Source organism: Drosophila ficusphila, unplaced genomic scaffold (genome assembly GCF_018152265.1).
Source record: "Drosophila ficusphila isolate 14025-0441.05 unplaced genomic scaffold, ASM1815226v1 contig_412, whole genome shotgun sequence".
Taxonomy (NCBI): Eukaryota; Metazoa; Arthropoda; class Insecta; order Diptera; family Drosophilidae; genus Drosophila; species Drosophila ficusphila.
The window spans coordinates 4,489,040-4,503,775 of NW_025064326.1; the positions used below are offsets into that span (position 1 = coordinate 4,489,040).

At 42.7% G+C, this 14,736-nt stretch overlaps 2 protein-coding genes across 3 annotated transcripts in view; both read left to right on the forward strand.

Annotated features, from left to right (window-relative positions):
* Positions 1-2,250, forward strand: part of LOC108101294 (protein Star) — a 29,898-nt gene extending 27,648 nt beyond the window's left edge. Inside the window, 1 exon segment of the mRNA XM_017205596.2 lies at positions 52-2,250. Coding sequence (XP_017061085.2) covers positions 52-279 — 228 coding nt within the window. The 3' untranslated portion in view covers positions 280-2,250.
* Positions 2,251-4,286: 2,036 nt separating this feature from the next.
* The window catches only part of LOC108101267, a 46,614-nt gene continuing 36,164 nt past the window's right edge, over positions 4,287-14,736 (forward strand). Inside the window, exons 1-2 of one of the 2 annotated variants that reach the window (XM_017205553.2) lie at positions 4,287-4,402; positions 5,406-5,609. The gene's annotated coding sequence lies outside the window, so the exon portion shown is untranslated. Of the gene's footprint in view, positions 4,403-5,405; positions 5,610-9,943; positions 10,211-14,736 lie in introns of those variants that run through there. The other variant, XM_017205554.2, reaches the window with a different exon arrangement.

The window sequence follows — 14,736 nt, forward strand, 5'->3', positions numbered from 1 at the left end:
TGAACAACTCTAAACACTTTCACTAACTAGAGTTACTTTTCTACCTTGCAGATCTTGCAGACGCTGCCCTTCGACAAAGTCAAAATCGATGTGATATCGATACATTTGCTCGAGGACCACGAGGACGTGCACGAGTACGTGCTAGACATCACCAGGTTCCTGGCGGGCAAGTCCTACAAGCTGCAGCGCAAGATCGGCAGGAACTACTTCTACCAGCGGCTCAATGCCAGCGCCAGTCGCACGCGCAAGAAAGACATCCTGCTGCTGAAGACGCCCTAGGCTCCAAAGGACGAACAACGAACGATCGAAGGACTCGCCATCGAGGCGAAGACAGGCTGGTTGGAAAGCGAAACGAAAGTAGTTTCTGAAGGAAATTAAGCAAAGCGAGAGTCTAGCAGAACTCTCGAAACTGAACTCTATGTTATAATGATAATTATTACCATACATACATACGCTACACTAACGATATCGTTTATATATACTGTATACCGATTATGATATATTGTACGAGTAGAATCTTAGTTTTTGTAAAACTCAAATCTCCCTTTTCCGCCCCACCCCCTCAAAAAACATATTATATCTCCTTTATGTTATTATTTTCATTTATTTTTTGTCGAAATTGTTTTTTTGTGCGCCGCGTGTACGGGCAGAGTACACGGAACACTCGTGTTAAATACAGAACACATTACTATATACACATATGCATATAACGTATTATGATTTGCTATAAGCTATGCTAAATGAATGTTAGGCTAAGAGTGCACTTGCCCGCCCCTTTTCGATGTATAAATTAAATTGCAACTGGCGCGGCGAGTTCGGACTAAGAACGATAAAGAGAAATTATTGTAACTGCTCTGCTATTATATATTAAGGTCGGCTATCTCCTACGAACTATCCAACTATCTACGCAAGTTTATGTTATATCGAATGCTTTATCTAGTAATCAATAAGTAAGCGAACTCTAACGTAAATTATTGTTTAAACTGGCGCCGGACGACGAAGACGAAACAGCAGCGCAAAACTAAATACAAAAACATTTAAATTATATTAAATTATTGAACCAAACAAACCAAGCACATCCATACACATACACATACCCATACACACAACCATTGTACACACATACTCACACACTAGCGCAAGCGAATAAATATATAGAAAACTCATTTGCAAAATCTGCTTTCAACTCATCTCATACTCATAGTTACAACATAAGCGAACCATTAAATTAAAGAACAAAACTATAGATCGATCGAATGAATCCAATCACTAGAAAAAACGAATATTACAAATCAGTTACGAAATAGAGCAAAAATCGAGAGAAAATCACCCAGAAACACTCACACGACACTCATGCACATTTTATGTACTAAATGTACTAGTGAATAAACTAAATAAAACAAACTAAATAAATGTAAATGTAGCGCATCGAAATTAATGTAAACCACTCGTATTTCAATTACATTTTAGTAATTATGATGTATTATTATTTTTTATGTGCACACTTAGACACACACGCTCAGCTAAAAATCGGTGACAGTTGTTGCAAGTGCCGCGAACTCGTTGCACCTCGCCCCCCGCCACGTCCTCAAAAACAAAAAAAAAGAAACACTCAGAACACAGACTTACAGAATTTAAATTGAGAGCCGAGTAGAGAATCAGTGCCTTTGACTTAGACTTGTAACCAAAAAAAAACTCTAAGCATTACTCAAGCTAAAAATCGTTGTAAATAGAGAGATTGAGCATTGAGCAGCAACCGTCACGAGCCGAAGAAAAAGAAGAACATTTGTTGTTACCAATTGCCGTCTGTTAAACTTGCCTTATCGATGATGATGATGCCCACAGTCCTCATTCACTCAGTTACTCAGTCACCCACTTGAATCCGTCACAACTGCAACCACAGAAACTCGACTAAATCACAAACACACATCACCTTAGTCCTAAGTACAGTGCTAATGTCTGTTTTTTTAAGCCTAATTCTAATTACTTAGTTGTATCTTGTGTAAATTAGCGTTTAACCAAATTTTAAGTAGGCTCTAATGATAACCATCTGATTTGGCCCTGTCCATAGCACACATCCCGCATTGCAAACGAGAAAACAAACCCATACCATACCCATACCACAAAAGCAAAAGGCTAACTCATGCTAAGCTCGACATCGAACTAGAAATTGTATTTACAGCGAGCGTAAAACTAAGAAACAAAATTTATAGTTAATATAAAAAATAAAGAATCGAAAAACTTATGAAACTTCATTGACTTTTGTTTGTCCACTTTCGCCTTTAGTTGTGACATTTGTTTGAAGCCATGAATCATGAACTATATCTATGGCATGAAACGAAATTGTTTATCTTATGAAATTGACTTGAAAACTGTTGAGAAAAACAGTGACACGAGTACATATTCAAAACCACTCAGAAACTAGCTGAGAACTGAATGAAATACTAATGGAATTTTGAATGCAACTTTGCCGCCACTTATTATAGTTAGACACTTGCTAACAAATTGAAAAGATAAGGCCTGCAACTATGACAGAATAATAAGTATGAATACCAACAAAATTTACACGAATTCAATGAATGGAATAAATAAAGATTTACATGAAATGTAAAAGTAAATGATGACTTTAATTTAGGGTTAATAAGGGTTTAGTTTGGAGATTTTGTTTATTAATTATGGATATAATTTATTTCAACTTCAGTTATTTGTAGCTATAAAAACCCTCAATATTATAAAATATTTTCCAGAAGCTTAGCCACTCGAATGGTTTCCCATTTCAAGCTTTTTAAGCCGACAAGTATGCAGCACTTTGTGTGAGCCCTTTTTTATTGCCTACATTCCTGCTTGCCATTCAAAATGGCCTCTCGTCCCCTGAATAATAATGGCTGCCGGGGGCAGTTTTTCAAGCACCGGATGCCAATGGCAACCTGTTGCAACAGCCACAGCACTAACCCTTTGCCACTTGGCCTGTGGGCCAACAAAAAAGTGCAAAGCTCAACGGTTTAAGCCGCTTTCGCCAACCAACAGTCATAATCCCTCGTTTCAGGCGGAAGCAAAACTCATTAAAGCAGCATTAGCATGCAGCTCGCTTTTTAGCCAAGTGATCAAATTAATTTGCAGGGCCAACCGCTATGCCTCGGCATGTGCACGGCGGTCATTGTCTGGGTTTTTGGGAGAGGGAAAGGGTTTTCTTTTTTGGGGGGAAGGGATTCTCCTGGGAGAACCTCTTCCAGTGCATTGGCGCCACTTGGAAGTGGATGCCGTGGGTGGTGGGCTAGTAGATGGGTTGGTTCGAATGGTTCTCCGGGTGCCGCCTACGTGGGGCAACAGGCTGTTGTTGTGACAGAGCTTTTCCGCATGAAGAGCCAGCGCAGGCGCCGCTCTGACACACTAACACAGAGACAACGGACAGGCGCAGTGGGCGGTACGCAGTCCGTTCAGCTTAGGTGGAACATCGCTCGGTTTCGGGGCTTCGGGACACGAAAGTGAAAGCTGCGACTTTCAAACTGTTGCGTCCAGGCTCGGAATTCAGGATTCGGAGCAAAATCAATAGCCATAAAGTTTGCCCAGCGCAAACAGCTGTCAACCTACGTCAAATGGCTGCAGGGATGGGCGGTATCATTGCGGCTCCGACCCGGCCATTGTTGTTGCTCTAGGGCAGCTTTCGGTGGAGATAACCCTTCGATTCCAGGGGTTTATTTGTTGTGCAAAAAGCTACCCAAATACCCTGTAGATATTTGATTGCCTATTACTAGTTCTTTGCACTCTTCTAGATTGTTCTTTAGACTTGAATTAGGTGCAGGTATTTAGATTGATTTATATAGATAGATTTATTTTTATATAGTATTATTATTGTTTTTTTTTTAACAGAATAATATTTGTTAGCCTTTTAAGATCCCTTGAAATGAATGTGGAAATGTATAACACCCAAATATCTGATAGATAGTATCTAGAGTGCCTTAATTTCGTCCGCATCTGTGGGCCAGTGAAAGCATATTTGAAAGCTTCAGGAGCTTTATCTTTTAATAGTGCGTGTGCCTAACCTACAGCACACAAGCACACACACTCACACTTTCGCACTCTCACACACTCAAACACTCACACCGACGAGCCGTAAGTGAAATGCGTAGGAATTTTCGACTGCTTGTGAGTGCGTGAGCGCGGCTGTGTGGGTGAGGGCGCACTGTACAGTGCGGACTGTGCGGAGGGGCAGGCGGGCGGGAGGAGGAACTCCGAGCGAACGACGACGAGAGCGACTGCGAGGCAGAGCTGCCGAGGATTGGCGCTTCAGTAGGACAGGCAGTCCTTCGGCTGACGGTCAACGCGAGCGAAAAGCCAGAAAAGAGCAGCAGCAAGTATTTAGGCAGCACGGAAAATCAACTAGAAATATATATTAAGCACAGTAAGGAGGCGCTAGTCGTTGTTATTATTCTATTATTTAATACTTTTCAACCGTAAAAAAAGAGGAAAGCAAAGCGAAGAAAACATGGCCACCGAAAAGCTCGTGAACAATTGTGTGTGTTTTATTTTTGTGGCTGAAAGCGAAACGAAAATTTGACACTGAACTTCATTAAGTGTGAGCATGTGTGTGTGTGTGTGCGAAGTGGGTGTATGTGTGTGTGCGAACGTGCGGCAGTGTGAGTGTGAAAGAACATTTTAAGTGACAGCCTAGAAGTATGCTACACAAAATGTCAGCCAGCCATATGCTGCTAATGTTTTCTGCGACCAGTCATTTTCCCCGCTTTTCCGCCGCTTCCCTTGGCCTTTCCTGGCTATTTCTGTTCAGTGCTCGCGCCCACAATTAGACCAAGAACAAGGGGACTTAAGGCCAGCACAAGCCACAAAAAACAAAAGGACTTGGGGCCTATTTTCGCGAGCCAGTTTCCTGGCCTATTGCGTAGTTAAATGTCCAGTTTCCCAACTAAACTCAACTCTCCCTCTTGCTAACGCCCTTTTGGGCCTGGGTCACACAATGTTTTCCTCTTTATTTTCGGGTGGCCAAGAAATTGAAACATGTGGGCCAATATCAACAGCGAGGCGGCAATTAGACGCCAGAGCCCGCAAATAATCGTACGTCATCCGTGCGCCTGCGAACACCTGCAACCAGACACCCACCCACACACCCACACACCCACACACACACACACTTGGACACACTCAGACACCAGCAAGACACCCACACAATCAGAATGTAGCCGGTGCTCTGGGAAGCTCGCTGGCTCTCTCTTTTCTGGCCAAAAACTCTCTTTAACGTCTTCGAATGGCTTGGCTCCTGGCTTTCGGCTTCAGGCTGCTGTCGTCAGTCGCTGACGTTGTTTGCGTCAAAAAGAAGTGCTGCCACCGAAGCCTCTATGTGTATATAACTTGTTCATGGCACCGAATTAATTAAAGTTTCTACGATCTAGGAGCAACGGCAACGGCGACGGCAACAAGCGGCAAGAGGGGAGCATCGACGGGAACTGAAAGCACACAAGCCAAAAGAAAATAAATAAAAAACCAACTAATATAAAAACCTATAATCATCGCACATCAATTTGCATGTCTTCGTTCGTTTGCGCTGAATATGAAGTAAACAAATACATGAGCCACGCCATAAATGTCAAACTGAGGTGAGTCCCCTTTGTTTAGTTTAATGGTAGTGTGTAGTATGTGGTGCACGGCGTTGGATTACCAGCCGCCAGTAGTTGGCTAAGTGATTTGACCTTTTGGCAACAGGTGCGTGCACCCCTTTGCCACCTGCCCTGAAAAGTGGGAAAAGGGAAAAGGAGTGGAGGGGGAAATGGGAGTGCACTGGGATTCTATTAATGGCGCGTGCTGCTCGATTGCAAATTCCTCAATGGAGGCCGCTCTAAATATTTAATTAAGTGCTTCCTCGGGGTATTGATAAAACGTCAAGGCGTCAGCCGGCTTAATCGATTGCCAAGTGCGCAATTTAATGGTTTCTTGAGTGATGTTCCAATATTTTCAATTGCCTCGGCGAAGTAAAAGATAAAATATTAATAGGAAAGGAAAAATGCCAGTTGAAGAAAAAATTAAGCATTTTTAGATATAATTCCATATAACGTAAATAACTATTATAAAACTTATCTTTGGGTTGATTGTTTCCTGTTCAGTGTTACAATAATAAGTTTACAACGTATACGTGATATACGTATACGTGATATTAGTCCAAAAGAGCTTATTAAAATGCTATTTATGATGGCGGAAATATAACAATGTTATTAAGCGCGTCAGAGATATTGATCCAAGTTTACCATTTCCATGCGAAAACAAAAACATTACACGTATATTAATTCCGATGCCATAACAATGTCAGTGAGATATAGTGACCCATATATGGATTTGCACTCTCGACATAGCGAGCCCGCTTTATCGCGCCTTATGATTACCGTGCAATCCCCATACGACTTTGTTTGTTCTCGGATTGAATGCATGGCTGGGCAGGGCAGCCACCACTTGTTGTTGTCGTCCTCAGGCGGCAGGACATGTGACTCGATTGTATTTCGAGCACGGACCTCAGAGGTGCCCCTGCCACTGCCATTGCCATAGTCGTCATTCTCGAAACAGGACTCGCAGGATCCACTGGCTCATTCATCAACAGCGGGCACCTGCTGGGCGTGGGCTTTGTGTCGACTTCATTGCGATTGATTGAATGATGTTGACATGGCCGACGGCATATGCAGCATTCTAGAACGAAAAAGATGAGTTCGAGGTTCAGGGTTCAGCCACAAGTGCGTTAAATTTAGCCTACGCCGGACTCAGGACACCTATATCTATAAATGTCGCACAAAGCCCACTGTTTGATTAAGAGTTGCGTCAACAGCCGGAAGCGGTGCTTCCCATGGGGGCGAAGGCGAGGCGAGGGGGCGTGGCAGCTTACGGAGCCCCTACTAAAAATGAAACGAAAATATTTTCGCGTAAACATAAACAAGTCGGCATATAAAATGGCCCTTCATAACAGCTCCCATAAAAACGCGCGGCCATTTGCCACTGATACCAAATACGGTTGCCATCTTACGACGCCACTTTGGTTTAATACAATGCCAACGGAAGAGCAGATACGATTCGCCCAGAAGTCGCAGCAGTTAAACATGCATGAATATAACATTATATTTTGATGACCACTAAAAGCAAAGTCTAGCAATTGCACAAATATTTTTTCAGGCTGCCCTTGCCGAACAAAAAAGCAAACAAGTTTCCGTTCTGTTGGCGTAACAAAGATTGATGGTGGCTGAAAGTGAATTAAGTTGGCTTTAACTTGGCCTCACTTGCTCCTTGTGAGATCTCTATACAATAACAGGAAATTATGAAACGAATTAAATTAGCATTGGGAATCTATTTACGTCGCTTTTAATTGCAAATGAGCCCCTTCCGCAATCGTGGAGCATCATCAAAGGAAACGCGGATTAGCTCCACCTTTTTGTATAAATACATTAGCGTAACATCGTTTAATTAGCTGGTCCTTCGTCGCCCTACGTAATCATTCAGGCAATATCCTGCTATCTTAACCGTGTTCCTGTTAACCCCCCGATAACCTGACCTCCGGCACTCGTCCATGGGATTACAAATGGCTGAAAGAGCGCCAAGCCAAAGGATTGGTGGGTGTGCGTTGGTAACAGCTGTCACGGCAATAGCAGAGCGCAATTAATTTTAAACTGAGCAAATATTAATCATAATTCCATACGCCAGCGGAGCACAGAGCCCCAGTCGAGCACTATATCCTTGCACAAACACAGACAGAGGACGACGACGAGCACACTCATCCATGACATCAGGCAAAGGATAAAATACAAAACGATATGATACGATGGCATACAATGGCATACAATGGCGTCATATGGACAAATGTCTATATTACAAAACCTCAACTATGTCGTCTACGACAAGGCAATCCATTTACTTAATGAGATTGCAAGCGTTTTGGTGACATTGAAAACGCGTTTATTAGGCAACCCTAAGCCCCCAGAAACATGTTTTCACAGAAGGGTGCAACGCCCCCTTCTTTTTCGGGGCGGGAGTTATAACAAATGCTTATGTGAGCCAAGTTCATTCATAAAAGGCGCTGCGTCAGGCAACAATCCGAAAAAGCCCGGAAAAGCGAAGGTGGGGAAAAAGGGGGGCAGGAAAAGAGGAAAACAGTGGGGAAAATCAATGCTGGCAGTGGCGGCCCTGGCTCCACCCACCGCTAAAAATAGCCCTGGCTGCGATATCAAGTTATAAATGTGTCGACACAGTTTCGGGGAGCAGTTGCGGTTGGTCGTGAGCTGAGCTCAAAAACTGACTTGGCACTTTGTTAAGCAGACAGAAAGTAGAAAGTAGCCCACGCACCCAAAGTGGAAAGCAATGCCAAACGAAATTGAAAGGAAATTTGGCAGGCACAGTGAGATTTCGTTAAGAAGGCAACAAAAAAATTGAGCTTAACAGCAAAAATTTTGTAGTTGCAGGTTAAAATGCGATTTGGAGAATATTTTAAACAGTTTATTTTTTTTTTTTAACTGTTTTAAAAATTAAAAAAAAATTACCAGTGACCAAAAACAAAAATTAATTCAATTTCGGTTCATTTTTTCGCAAAGCGCAAAGTGTTTTCCTTTTTATACACAAGAGCGCTGCTGCGCAGTCACCTACATCGAATTTCTGTTTTCCTGGTATTTGGTGTCTTGAAGCCAGCCGATTTTGCTTTGGGAATAAATTTCAGACACCAGGCAAACATAACTTATAGCAGGTTGTAGCTGGTAAATTTGAGCTAACTTAAATAACTGTTCTTTTTAAAGACAGCTGTCCTTGGATAACTTCCCCTCCTTGTTTCCACCAATCAGAAAGTTATCTCGCTGGAAGGTACCGTTGCTTTAAATTAGGAATCAAGCTAGAGATGGGAAACCACGTTGATTCTTTGTGCGTGTCACGAAAATGGCACGCCGCTCACGAGTATTTGATAAATTTGCATGTGGTTGTTGTTGGTGTTACAAGAATTAGTTGTCACGCGACCGTCACTAAATAAACCTTGTTTAAGCTGATCAGCTGATCGGTTTACACCTGCTTAATGGTTATGTTCGCCTGGTGTTTGAAATTCAGTTCGAGACAACTTGCTTGATGAAAGTGCTGTCCTTTTCTGCTGCTGCGCATTCACCTCCAGAGACGAACATTATTAGTTGCACAGTTTGCTTGATCAACTTTGAGGCTCAGTTTCTCCTCTTAACATGGGGATATTTTTATAAAACAAAATTTATTTACATAATATAATTTATTAACAACACAACCAAGTTTATTAAAATACATGCATTTTACATCTTTACAGTTAATTTTAATTGTGGCGAAAAAACTAATACATTTTGCATTTTTTTAAAATAAAAACTCGCGTTTCTGATTTAAGAAAAAGTCTTAATAAACTTGTAGTGCTTGCTGTTTAAACTTGAAGAGGTCCTACTGTTCAGCGTGTTTGGGTAGCAGAGGCGTTGGGAACTTTCGCGCTGTTGCTATTTTTGGCAGGCAAACGCCTTGGGGGCCAAGGGAAATGGCCAGGACGAGAGAGTTTCGCGAGTTTTCCGAGGCTCCCGACCGCGACTCGGAATCCTGCCACCCGTATCCGAATCGAAATCCCTCGAAACGTAGGCGCCGCCTTCAGGGAAAGCTCCTCGATGTGCGCGGAAAAGCTTTTTGCGTGGGCGACGCGCTGCCAGCGCAACAGGAGGAGCAGCTGTGGGGGAAGAGGCGGCAAGTCGGAAAAGTCGGAAAATGGGAAAGTGGGAAAGGCGGGCGGCAGCAGCTGGCGAAGCAACAGCGAAAGCTGCGAGCTTTCACCATTTCCCCAGCCAGCTGGAAGGGCAGCTGGAAGGCAGCTCGTGCGGAGTCGTCTCCATTCGTTGGTCGGTGGTTTCCATTCGGCTGCTGTTGCCGTGCACTACCTGATGCTCGAGAACGCTCCGCGGGCAGCTGAAAGCGGCGATGGCTGTCAGTTAAACCTGGGGAGCGGAGCGCAGCGAACGCTGGGCCAAGTGTTGAGCGGTTAAATAAGAAAAGTGCCCGCCTACAACAAGTAGGCGGTGAAGTCCCATCCAGTGTTCTGCGCCAGCTACTTCAGCGCCCGCGGACCGAGTGGCCCAAGTGCGGCGGAGGGTCCTTCAGCTGCTCCTGTCCCTGTTGCTGGTGCGATAAGCGCGTAAGCCTAACATATGGCATCCTGCCTCGCTGCCAGCCGTCGGCACTTCTTGTGGTGAGTTCTGAGTTCTTTCCTAGCGAATGGTAATGGGAATGGGCACGGGGATTTAACTTGAAAGCGAAAATTTTATTCGCCGAACTGAAATGCAGGTCTGGAAGTAAATGGTAGTAATCATACTGGTACTACATTTTATTTTTATTTAAATTTACTTCGATCAAATAAGATGGAAATAAAAGAGAAACGGTTACATTTCCTTACACAAGCTAAAAACATTTGAAATAATTTTTTTGGATTTTTTAAATTTTAAATTCGAAAACTTTTTCGTTTAATAAAAGTTAAGTTATGTTTGAGTACTATATGGACTATACCATATGTATACTATATGAATGTACAGATTACAGTAAAAGCCTTGGTCATTATTTTAAAAGCAGCTAAACATGTAAATGTTTTTTATAAGACATTTTTAGAGAGTTGTACCTACGAACTATTAAAGACAAAATATAGACTGTAGTTAAATTTCATGCTGAAAATTTAGTTGCAGTTACAAGTTATATAAATAAACTTATTTTTCTCGTCCTACTTACTTTCGTGCAATGCAAATGTAAATTGGCATTGGGTTTTTAGACACAAAAACTGCATTTTAGCGCTTTATTAATATTGACACAATCCAATTTGTCAATTCAGCCAACTGAAATCAAATTGATATTGTGTGTTCTTTGCAAGAGTAAACATCACTTTCCATTGCCATCCGGGCAGTTGAAATATCACAGGTCGAAGGCTCCCAATTAAGTGCGTTTAAGCAAATCCGACAGGCAGCGGACAAGGAAAATAAATAAAGCTGATCGAGAGCGAAAAGTGCCCAGAAAAGTAGGCAATGCCAATCGCTGTCCACTCGGGCAGAAACTTGATTCGAAATTCGAATTAAACTCAGTGTGATTTAATTCGAGTGAAGACAGGCATATTGGTTACATAAATTCAATTATAAAATGCAAATGAATCTGGTTGCGAAATGTTCGTTTATTTTAATGACAATTGCCGCGAAATCATTGGAATTTCACAAATTATTACAAAATTGTTCAGCGAAAGGGAAGTGAGCAGTGAGTTTTCATATCAGGTGTCGGGAAACGTGATAAAAAGTCACTCAATTAGGGAAACATGATTTATCTAGAGTGGAAAAGGCTGCTGCTGCTATCAGTTTCCCATTAAAGATAGCCGACCCATTAAAAGGGTGGATAGATAAGCGCACGCCAGCAGGAAAAGCGAACATCATAAAATCGGAAAATGCAACAGTATTATTTTCACTGAGCTTCGAGTACAAGCTGCGCAATTTGTTTTTCCCGAAATTGATTTCGCAGCCCCATTTTCCCCGCTTTCCCTTTCCCTTTCTCCATCATTTCTTTTTTCCTTTCCCTCGTATGCACTTTAACAACATTATCGGTTCGCTGGAAGTTCTCTACCCAATGCTGCCGACTGGTTCATTATCCGTGGCCTTTGCTCTCCTTTCACCAGCTGCATTTATGAAACGCAATCTGAATAAAATATTGCGCATAAATTCCAGCGAACGGAAATGCTTATTAACTGCGAAAATCTTCTGCATGCAGTAAAATTCTCGGGGAAAACGTAAGAGTTTCCCCCGTAACATAAGCAGCTTTCCCTAACGAGGGTTCCTAAGAACTCAGTTTACAACCAGGGTCCTCTGCACTTTCCTCTTACCAAATTCCTTGAACATTCCCCAGGCAGCTTATAATTGCTGAAATGGGGCTGCAAAAGGGACAAGAGCAAACTGTAAAATGCCAAAAGTTTTCGGGTTGAACTGCGAAACAATTTGGCAAAGGAAAGCAATTTGCCTTACATTCTAAAAAGAGAGGATGAAACTCCTAAATAACTTATCTGATGCTGACTACCTGCCTGCCACAAAGCAAAACAATTATTTAGATGTTTGCAACAATTAAATCCGGTCCTTGAAGTTATAAAACCAACAAGGACAGCTGCAAATAATAAAGATGGATGTGTGATTTACAAAAGTAATTTGGGTAAGATGAAAATAGGATACAGAAAAGCAATTATATTTTATGTACCAGAAAGTAACCAAAACAAATAAAACTACACAGATTACAGATTAAAATTTTACGAAACACATTTTTCGATTAAAAAATAAAACAATCCCTAGTTTTTCTGAAGAGGGTACTGAAATAATCTCTGGGGACACGTAACAATCATTTATTCGCTTAAGAATTATGTCATAATTCATGCCACTTAGCAGAGTAATTCCATTCCGTTCGGGTTTCCCCTAACCCGACAAAATGTTTGAATTATCCAATCCTTTCACTCTCGTAATTGTCCTGCCATTCTCAGCTGGCCCCCTCAATTTTCCACTTTCGCCCACTTTCAATTGCCGAATCCAGCTGGCGAGTTTATCTAATTGCTTTTTGGGCGGAGGGTCCTTTCTTTTTTCGCTTTTGAAGAGGCGACGGAAATCCCTTTCACGCTGGGCTGGCCAAAAAAGGAATTATGAATCGCGTATTTGTAGATGGCGAATTGTGTACATTGTACACATAGTGCCCGGGCGGAAATGGAGTCAGGATGAAAGCGATTTGTTATCCTTTGGGCGGGTCGGATCGTCCTGATGCCGTGCATCAATTACACAAAGGCCGGGAAATGTGAGCCTGTCGAGCCTTAAATCACCTGCCAGGAAGTCACTCCCACGCGTCGAGTGTCCTTCGCATTCGCTCACGCGCTTTCCCAGCTTTTCCCTGCCTTCCGTTTCGGAGGCCAGGTGCTCGATACTCACAATAATAGAGCCCCAAGGAGCCCCAAAGAGCTCTAAAGTGCAGGCAAACACAAACACACCTGGCGGGTCTTGAACCCGCTTCTCCAGCTTTTCCTGCTTTTCCCCATCCGAAACCAAACACCGGCCTCAAATCGAATGGCAAAGCTGGCAAACACTCCAGCCAAAATGTTTTTCTGGTTCCAAAGCCAGCACAGCACTCGATATTGAACCCCGGTGGGTAGAGATGGATATGGAAAGTCGCTTTGGAGAGGAAAACTCGAAGAGCAGCCACATCATCGGCGTCATGATTAGCTCCACAGCCCAGGAGCCTCTCCACCGAGTGATGAACTGTGCCAGAGGGGCCGACTGAACTCACCCGAGGGGGTGACCCCATCCACATCCTCGGGTCCTTGAGCTCCGGCTGGAACTGGGTAACATGGTCAGACAGGCGGAAGGACAATGCCGAAGACAAATCTTGCAGATTTTGGTCAAGAAATGCGCACCGAAATGTGAAACCCAAATCAACTTGAAAGTGAATGAACAACCACGAAAAGGAAAACTTCTCAAGCGAATGGGCAGTAGGCCAAATGCTGGCCGCAAAACCAAAAAGGGAAAGTTTATAAGCGGCAAGGAAAAGCCGGGAAAACCAAGGCAAGGCCATTTTATGCCGAAGAAAATTCTTGTAAAACAGGAACAGAAGGTGGCACTCAGATAAAGGAAGTCCTTAAGCCTACACAAAAAGAAATCAACTGAGTTCTGTTCAGCAACTGGATACAATGGAATTCTTTTAAAGCAGTGTTTAAAATAAAAGGTACTTTTAAAACTATTGAAAAGCGTTGGACAATTGGTGTAATAGAAGCTTATAAGGTTAAGTAATTTATAGGCAGTTAATAATCTAAAGTAATAAATTCTATTGTTACTTAAAAAGATTAGTTTAGATATACATATATACATTCAACAGCAACAATTTTAAATTCTTTTTTCAAATGAAAAAACTAAATGCACAACAGTATTAAACATTTGAATGTGTAGCAACAAGCAGCTTATCTCGAGAAAATCTCCCTTCGCATTTGATGAATCCTAGACTTAAATGCGACCATTAAGCAGTTTACAACTTTCGAAGTTGTTGCCGTATTTTCCGGGACTTGGTCAGCAACGAGATGGAACAGCCGTACTCCAGGCAGAAAGTGCTGGGAAGTACCATTTGAATTGGATAGTAAATTGCGCAGCACGGCAGCCGACTGTCAACTGATTTGTATTTCGGCAGCATCTTCAATTCCGCTGATTAAAGACGAACCAACTTAATCAATTTCCGGCGGAGAAAGTTGCCGGGGAAATGGAGCACCGCGTGGAGTCCCAAAAACTTTCCACTCGTTGAAGACACGCGCGAGCATTTTCCACTGGCAGCAAATGGAACTACAAAAAATGCGAGGGCGTCGCTACAAAGTTTCCATTTCCACTTTTCCGGCGGAAAAGCGAGCACGTGCCCAGCCACACGGACTGCTGAACGCACCACAATGCAAAACTAAAGCCTTTTTTACGGCTGCTGACGACAGCTGCAAATTAAATAAAATTAAGTTAGAGCCGGCTATTTATTAAGTGGCTTCCCTTATTGTCCTGCCGCTCCCAGTCCAGTCCTTCGGGGACGAAGTCAAGCCATTTTAATTGAGTGAATTCCTACCGTCGAGCAGGGCTTATGAAGCCACGTCACCGGCAGCTATGTAGGTACGTCACCTGTCTCCGCCACCTGAAAAGCTAAAAACGCAATCATGGCGTCGTCAAAAAATTTGCCAGCAAAAAATCCAGGAGC